At 36.4% G+C, this 9,774-nt stretch overlaps 1 protein-coding gene across 1 annotated transcript; it reads right to left on the reverse strand.

The window, feature by feature from the left end:
* Positions 1–936, reverse strand: LOC116893491 (vomeronasal type-1 receptor 4-like). The gene has a single exon (XM_032895238.1). It carries the CDS (start codon positions 934–936, stop codon positions 1–3), a length of 936 nt encoding a protein of 311 aa, XP_032751129.1.
* Between the last annotated feature and the right edge of the window lie 8,838 nt (positions 937–9,774).

Here is a 9,774-nt window from a genome sequence, read left to right on the forward strand (position 1 = left end):
TTACTGATATGAAATTGTTATGATATTCTGTTTCCTTACAAAAGAAACAGAATGGAGATTCACAGAGTAACAGTGGATCATCAGAATAGGGCCCACAGTTGGGAAACCTGCAGAGACTACCGAAGCCATATTCACCCGTAAAGAGGTTGGATTTTTCACAAGAGACATATTAACTTGAAAGACGCAAGAAACTGTGTAAAAGAAGACAAAGGTGCTCACCAAGAGTAGAATGGTCTTTGTGGCTCTGAACTCAGGGGAGGACCTAAAGGAAAAGTTGCTTTTATGAATGTGCTTCATTCTCTGCTTATGTTTGTAAAGAATGAAAACCATGTAGCTGCTGGACCAAATCATCAGCAACATGAAGAACACATCAGGAATAGAGAGAAAAATTGCATGGAGAATGTAAATGACCTTGTCTTTATGAGGAGCAGAACAGTATTCCAACACCATTAGATATGTAATGTTCCTAATGTTCTGTCTTGCTGTTATTTCCATAGGAAAACCTATGTTTACTATGAATGACAGGATCCAGCTCATGTACACACATGAAGCAATGTGTCTGGGAGACTTGACTTTAAGCTGTGTCCACTTGGAGGCCTTTGGACTGATGGTGATGGCCTGGAAGACACTCAGAAAACAGGTGCTGCTGATGGACACACCCCTCCCTATTCTGTGAAGATAGAAGATCAGTTTACACCCAATGTCATTGAGGAAGTCTTTCAATCCAAAAGCTGACAAAGTGTGGGGAACTCCTTTACACAGTAGAGTTAGGAAGTTGGCTACAAGCAAGTGCTGTAGAATCCAGTCTGTGAACTTTAACTTGCACTCCATGAAGTAAAGCATCACATAGTGGTAAACTAAGAAGGAATTGCTGAGGGTTCCCACTACAGTCTGTGACAAGAAGATCACATGTATTACAATTTCACTGAATTCCATGTTCTTAGCTGTTAGAACTGTGCTTTTAGAATTCTGACATGGGAATGCGAGTAATAGGATGTATGTACTATATTATATCATACTTTCTGTATTCATGATTAGCCTTATGCATATTTCTTCCTTGATTTATTAACAGAGATTTTTAAAAAACATTATAATGTAAGAAAGAGCTATAATGTATCATTCTTAGTTTTGAAGGAAGTATACCCACCTTAGTCAATATTCACATCTGAACAGGAGTCCATGCTTTGAATTTTGTTAAGCAGATAAAGAAAAATATGATAAGCTCCTGTGTGAATCAAGTGTTTATACACACATGCTTGCTAAATGTTTAAAGTGAGGACTTCGAAGTGCACAAAGTTGACAGGTAGGTTACTGGAATCCACAACTACCTTAAAAATCATTGCAGCCAATCTGTAAAATAACAGTTTCATATATTTTATATGCCTTTTATATTTTTCCTTTTTAAAATTACTGATGTGGCATAATTTTTGTAGTTGAGTTTTCAATGTGTGTTTAACTTTTTTTTTTTTTGCATGAAGAAAATCCTGGAAATTTTAATGTACAGCAGAAAATATGATGCTTCAGAAGCCCATATCAGGAGCAGTATTTATATCCTTAAATAATGGTCCAAATTTTAGATGCTGTCCAATAGTTTATTTATACTTATTATAGTAAAGAAAATAAAATGATATTCTAATAGAAACCAGTCATACTGTCATGCCATATAATAATTTTCAGAAAGAAAATAAGCACAATTAAAAGAGTATGAGTCACACCAGTGTGATTGTGTTACCTGGTATCTGAAACAGTGATCTCTGAAGAGGAATGTAATGTTTGCAAAGCACCAACTCCAGCATGATATATAAACACTACCTTTTCTCAGTAACATGTTTTGTGCTTTTTAGCCAATGAAGAACTTATGGCTAGAGAGATGGCTGAATATTTAAAAGCACTGGCTGCTCTTTCAGAGTACCTGAGTTTTGTTCTCAGTACAGATAATAGATTAAAATCAATTGTATATCTAGTTCCAGGGTTCCAAGATTATCTTTGGACTTTGAAATTTCTAGCCACACATGTGATGCATAGATGTGCATTCATGTTTACACACACACACACACACACACACACACACACACACACACTAAAATTTAACTCAAGAAATTTCTACCTTCATCTTCATAAATTAAAACATAATGAAATGTAATATTCCTTAAAAATCATCAGGTTCATAGCTTTATTTCAAACACTTTCAATTTTCTCCTTCCCTTCATCATTTCCAGAATTTCAAATTCATCCATCATTTTTATATTTCTGCCCAAAGTTAGACTTAAGAACATATGTGAAAGAAAGATGGTTCACATTTGACTGGCAGTGCTTGAATTAGTAACAATAGATCTTATTTTTATCTAAGTATGTTTCCTGAGCATACTTTAGGAGGGAACCAACAAGCACTCTACATTCAGGGATGCTGTCAGCATGAGAGTTCTTGGTTCGTTTACCATCCAGATTCTCTATGAAAAACATCTGGCAAAACTGTAGAGTCAGATATTCAATAGGAAAGTTTTTCAGGATCATGGCTAAGCAGTAGCATGATTTTAAAACAAGTTTTCAGCACCTTGTATTCCGGGTTTCACTATTTTTTGAAATAAACCACAAGAATTCCAGTGAGTGAAGGACTCAGGAATGTAAGGATGTCAGAGATTGTGTTATGTATATATTACCTCATGTTCATTATGCCCGTGTCCTAAGCTCATGCTTCAGATGCTTCTCCAATTCCTAGGTATCCTGTGACATAGTCCAATGCCGTGTTGAGTTTTCTTGAAGTCATGCTTAGCTAGAGTCATCAGATGGGAATTTCTTAGTGCATTCTGACTCGCAAAGTCAACTGGATGCAGTCCAAGTACCGTTTCACTTGTCAGGTTGCTGATTTTAGTGCCAAAGTCTTGTGGAAGGAGGTAGGAACCCAGTACTGGACATATGAGCATATAATTCTGTGACCTCCCCTCCCTTCAGACATGCAATTAAAATTTTACATTCACTAGTTGTGGGTATTTAATTTTGCATGTTGCAAGGGGATAGGTTTCTCAGCATGTTTCCCTGAGGTGTCATAAATTGAAAACAACTTTTTGCTATCTACTCAAGGAAATGTAGCAGTTTGCTGTGACTGTTATCGTCTCATGTCCCTGCAGACTGCTAAGGATAATAAAATTCCTTGGTATTTCTTCCATACATCACCAAGACATGCATGCATCAAGCTATTTCATGATTACCTGAGGTGTCATCGGACCAAATCCAGTTCATCCATTTCTGAAATGAGAGTTCTGCCTCATTTATTATAGAGTAAAAATTCAATGATAGAAATACCTTGTTTGTGTTTTTTTCAGAACAGAATGTGAATAATTTTCATTCACCTTGGAAAATGTTCAGATCACATGTTTTCTTCAGTTACTTGGTTTCATTTCACTATTATAGCTGTCAAAGCTATATTTATCAATACTGGTTGATATTAGTATCAGGAGGAAAACAGAGAATATTTTTCTTAGGGGAAACAGAATGTTTTGAAAGGGCATCCTCCAAGATGATGGAGTAGAATAAGATGAAAATCCTTTTTCCTGGCTCTTGAAAGAAATTACTTTGACCCAATTGGACTACTGAACTAGATGTGGCTGAGGTTATTTTTTTCGTTTATTGCCAGTACTCTATCTGGGTGAATCTACATTTACATGCTCCCCGGAATTATTAGCAACTACAATTAGCATCTTGATAGGAAGAGAACGAAAGCATTGGTTTTTTTTAGAGGCTGCCTAGTGAGGTAAGATACAGCACTAACCATATAGATATAGCTATCTATGTCCGTCCTATATTGGATGCAGTCACTTCTTGCTATCGTGTTTCAAGTTCCCTGAAACAACTGATAAGCCATTCAATTAAGTTGAGCTACATAAATATGGGATACCTTTTTTTTTGGTGTATCAGGACAACATTTTTTCTCTAAGTGGCATGAGGTGGCACACTCTATGAGGAACATTGTCTGCCATAGGAATACAGGGATGTCAATGAAGCTGGAGTTTGACCCAAAGGAATTCTGCAATTCCTGGAAGTAACATATTAGAAACAATATTGTGGCTTGTGGTGACCATTGCATGAACTTTGATCTGGGTAATACAGTAAAGAAAAGAAGCTCATATGTCTGCCTGAAAAACATGAATGCTGAATGAAGAAACTACAATGAGTAAAGGTCACCTGTGTGCTAATCTCTGAAAATGCTTCTGAATTGTCAGGAAAGTAGGAGAAATTCAATAATAAATGAGCATATCGAGTTGTCCTTTCTTTCTTTTATTGGTAGATATATAAGAATTTAATGAAAGAGCATTAAGTATAAAATATACATTAAATACTCAAGCATATAAAATAAGTAATTAGTAGGAGAATCATCAGTGATAGGATAGGAAGAATTTGTTAAATACAGGGGCAAATGCTAGCAGCAAACCATTGAACTGAGAACGGGATCTCTGTTGAAGGAATTAAAGATAGGATTGAAGGAGTTGAATGGTCTTGCAACCCCATAAGAACAACAATACCAACCAATCAAAGCTCTCAGAGAGAGCCACTTCCCAAAGACTACACATAGACAAACTCATGGCTCCAGCTGCATATGCAGCAGAGGATGCCCTTGTTGGACACATGAGGGAGGAGAAGCCCTTGGTCCTGTCAAGGTTGGACCTCCCAGTGTAGGGGAATGTCAGGGTGGGGAGGCAGGAAGGAAGAGTACCCTTATAGAAGAAGAAGAGGGAGTAGGGTTGGTTGCTTATGGATGGGGACACCGGGAAAGGGAATAACATTTGAAATGTAAATTTAAAAATCCAATGAAAATAAATATAAAAAACAGTTTGTTAAAACTTCAAAGTGGTGGTTCTCAACCTTCCTATTGCTTCAACCCTTTAATATAGTTCTTCATGTAGTGTCCCCACACATAAATTCATTTTCACTGCTAATTTATAATTGTAATTTTGCTATAGGTATGAATAGTAATGTAAACATCTGGTATATATGATATCTAATATGAGATCCCTGTGTAAATGGCCTTTGACAACTCCCCCCACCTTTTTTAAGGGTCATGACTAACACTTTGATAACAACTACCTTATAGTGAAATTTTATTCTGAGTTCTCTTTTTTTTTCCAAATAGATTCATTTCTTAGTTAATGCATCTTGTTTCACTCTCTCTTCTTCTCCCAGTTTTTCTCTACTTTCAGTCACATTCAGATATACTCTCTTTCTGTCTTCTATTCAAAACACAACAAGATTCCTAAGGAATAAACAATTAAATATGTTATATTTAATATAATTTATTTAGAAAACTAACATATAGAAGTTGGACAAAACAAGCAGAGGGGAATATGCACAAGAAAAGGCACAGAATCTAATACACAGTCAAGAATTAAATAGAAACAGCAAATTGGAAATCACAATATTCATGCAAAGGACCTGGTGCAGGTCCATACAGACCATGTGCATGCTGCCTCAGTGTCTCAGTTCATATGAGCTTTAACGGTATTGCTTTAGACTGCCTTGTTGTTTTTTTCCTCCATCTTTTTTGGTTCTTTTTTTTTTTTTTTTGGTTCTTTTTTTTGGAGCTGGGGACCGAACCCAGGGCCTTTGGCTTCCTTGGCAAGTGCTCTACCACTGAGCTAAATCCCCAACCCATCTTTTTTGGTTCTTACAGTCCTTTTGCATTCTCTTCCAGAAAATGTTGTCAACCCTGAGGATTGGAATTTTATGAAGACCTTATCTTTAGGTCTGAGTGTTCCAAGGTTTCATACTTTTGTAATTTCTACATGTAAGTCTCTATGTCCGTTAAAATATATTGCAGTAGAGATAGAGAACCCAAATGCGATCACCAGTAAAAAGGCCTTTATGTGCCTAAAGTCTGGGAATTAAATGAGATAAATCAGACAATGAAGCAGTGCAGAGAGTATTGTACAAGTAATAGGAGATAGATCTCCATTCTAGCCATTAACACTAGGGAAGATAATATATTCTTAAGGAAGCAGAGGTATCTGGAAAGATAAGGAGGTTCTGTGATTTGTCTGTGTTCCATTCTGAGCTGAAACATATGTGCCAGCATGGTATGGACAACTAAGTTGCTTGATATCATCCTAGAACTGAGGAGCTCTCTGTAGCAGCAAGCTCAATATGCTTTAATGTGTCAATACTCAGTCTCTCCTTTGGCTATCCTGTGTTTGTCAGTAAAAGCCTTTTCCTTCAACACCAAGTTCAGGGGTAAGAAGTGGCCCCAAGCCATAAGAACATCCCACAATAAGGCAGATGTTTGGCTGATGGATAATAGGAATAAATTTAGAAGGGTTAATTTACACAGATTGACCACTTTGACTGTCTTGATTAATGCCAATAGAAAGGAAGAAAACCAGTGAACACAAGACAAATGAGAACCTTAGTGCAATTTGTAAGACAAGGCTCATTTTTATTATTACATCTCCTTTGATAACAATTACGTTTTCCATTCAACAGAGATGCCAACTCCACATCCCAATGTGCTCAACATCTTTAGAAAATTATATGAGATGTGTGAACCTAATTCTCCTCATTATTCTCTAGAAACTGAGGAAGGCTATATGAATTTCTGTGCTTAGACTTTTTAATATAATATTTCCTTTTGAAATTATCAGCATTTATGTTTCCAAGTACATGCCACAAATTTATTATATCATCACATAATCTTAAGTCAAAGCTCAGCTTTATATGTTGCAGTACTCTGTATCTTTATGGCTCTCTTCAGCACTAATATCTTGAAAAATGATGCGTCCAGACTAGGGGAACTATTTATGCTTTGCTGATGCTTGTTCATATTCTATTTTGGTATTGCATTATCTGCAGAATACTAACGCAGAATGATAATTTCTTAGAGAAGACAATACTCATGTGATCTCTGGAAAAATGTTTATAACCCTTGAGTGTTTCACAATATTGTAAAAGCATGTGCAAAATAGGAAATTTGTAAGTAAGGTGTCCAAATAAAGGAACCTGTGTGTACAGGAAAGAACATTTAGTCAAAGTATTGTTAATTGACTGAAGGAAAATTGTAATGACAGCTTGAGCTCTACTTCCTCACATTACATTAGTTATTGTTGCCATAGTTATTGGTTGACTGAAGGAAAAATAAGCCATTATTTCTGAAGACACAATACTTCCAAGTCAGTGAAGAAGACAACTAGGAGTATTGGATGTTCCTTTTATGATGATTTCAGCAGTTTTGAAAGTCACCATTAAGTTTGCATTAGATAAACTGTCCCTTACAGCTTTGGCCATTTAATGTTTCACTGAACTACATTGTCAATACCCTCCTTAAGCTGTACCTAGAAGTACAGTAGTTGTACAACATCTATAGTAATAGGCAAATGATTTGTGCATCCATCTTAACTTTTCATGAGAATCTTGTGATGAGTTCTCTTCATCACAGCAGAGACATTTTTCAGGGAAGGTCATAGGCCCGGGGTTTGAAGTCAATGTTTTGATTAATGAACACAATAGACGGTGATACTACCTTTTGTACTTTGAAGCATATATCTACAGAATATTATACTATCTGTTTCAGTAATAAACTGTTTACACTTCTATTGTTGTTGTTTCACAATGTTAAATTCATTGTGTTATGTCTCCCAAGAAATCCATTGTTCACTCACCTTTTTGCCCACATTCACCAGGCCTACAGATCAAGGAACACACAGGTTAAATGTCTTTCCTCTTCATATTCCTCAGTCCATTGTGTTCTCAGAGGCACACAGAGGTGCTGGGTGATGTGCATGGCCCCCTGAGTTCCATTGTCTTAAACAAGGCTTCCCATCAGATATCTGGTGCACCAAGTATATTGAGGATAGGCCCACCTTCTCATATCTTTTACACGAGGAATATTCAGATATAACCAGATGGTTAAAGGCCAGCATAAGAACAAAATCAACAAAAGCCAGAGCAACATGTGAACTTCAGAAAAACAACTATCTTACAAGAACAAACCCTGGACATCCTAATATAGCTGAATCAGAAGAAAATGACCTTAAAGTCAATTTTGTAATGATCTTAAAGGTCTGTAAAGAGGAAATGAGTAAATTCCTTAAAGAAATACAAGAAAACACAATCAAAGAGATAGAGGACTTAAAGGAGGAAACAAAAAAATATTCTTTAAAGAAAGACAAGAAAATACAATTTTACAGGTGAAGGAAATGACCTAAATGCAAAGAGCTAAAAATAGAAAAGAAGGAGCAATGAAAACACAAACTGAGGTAATTCCTAAGGCTGAAAAGCTAGGGAGGGAACAGGAACAACAGATGCAAACATCACCAAGGGAATACAAGAGATGATGGATCTCAGGTATAGAAGATTCGATTAACAAATTGAGACAGCAGTCAAATAAATTGTTAAATCTGAAAGAAAAATGCTGACACAAAACATCCAGGAAAAATTCACGCTATGAGAAGACCTAACCTATGAAGAATAGAAGTGGAGGAAGGAAACATTCCCAGATTAAATGTCCAGAAATTATCTTCAAAAAATTTTAGAAGAAATTTTTCATAAAGAAAGAGGTGCATATAAATGTACAAGAAGCTTACAGACCACCTAATAGAGTAGACCAGAAAAGGAAATCCTATCACCACATAATTATCAAAATGTTAAATATACAGAAAAAAGGAATATTAAAAGAAAGCCTAGCAGTCATGAGCTGTGCTCCATCTTTTGGAGCACCATCTTATTTCTGGTCCACACCGCTACCTTCAGTTGCAGATCAGAAGCACACTCCCCAGTTCACAGCTCTTCCAACCTCTGGGAGACCTGCTCTAACCTAGGAAAACAAGCTCCATTTTGGGGTCTATACCTCTACATGCAATTGTATTTCTGCACTACAATTATGGGCCACAATTATGTCTGCCTTTTCAGAGGCCTGCTGCCATCCAGGACAACCTGTTTCACAGGCTTGTTACTCCTATGGACTACCAGAGCAGCTATCACAATAAGCAACCAGATGACTACAGGTAATCACAAGACCACAATCAACAGATGCAAGTGTAATATGGCACTATCATAACCTAGCTCTCCTATTACAGTAAGCCCTGGATATCCTAACACACCTGAAGAGAAAGACTTTGACTTTAAATTTCATCTCATGATGACAATTGAGAGCTTAAAGAGGAAGTAAATAAATCCCTTAGAGAAATACAGGGAAATACAAACAAATAAATGACAGAAGTAAATAAAATATTTAAATGCTACAAATGGAAATAGAAGCAAAACACACACACACACACACACACACACACACACACACACACACACACACAAGTAGAGGCAGCTCTGAAGATGAACCACCCAGGAAAGAGAACAGGAAATACAGAAAATCACCAAGAGAATACAGGAGATGAAAGAAAGAGTCTCAGGCATAGAAGATACAATAGAATAAATATTCAGGAAATTGGGGCACTATGAAAAGACCAAACCTAAGAATAATAGGAATAGAAGACAGTGAAGTTTCTCTGTTCAAAATGAAGAAAAAAATTCAAATTTACACAATATCTTTCTAAAAATCCAGCACTACAAAGAATAATAAATGATAAAGCCCAACATAAGGAGGCAAGCTATACCCTAGAAGAAGCAAGAAACTAATCGTCTTAGCAACAAAACAAAGAGAAGAAAAGCACACAAACATAATGTCACATCCAAATATGAATATAAGAGGAAGCAATAATCACTATTCCTTAATATCTCTCAACATCAGCCAGGTACTCAACTCCCCAATAAAGACATAGATTAGACCCGCGGATC

Source organism: Rattus rattus, chromosome 2, assembly GCF_011064425.1.
Source record: "Rattus rattus isolate New Zealand chromosome 2, Rrattus_CSIRO_v1, whole genome shotgun sequence".
In the NCBI taxonomy this organism is placed as follows: domain Eukaryota; kingdom Metazoa; phylum Chordata; class Mammalia; order Rodentia; family Muridae; genus Rattus; species Rattus rattus.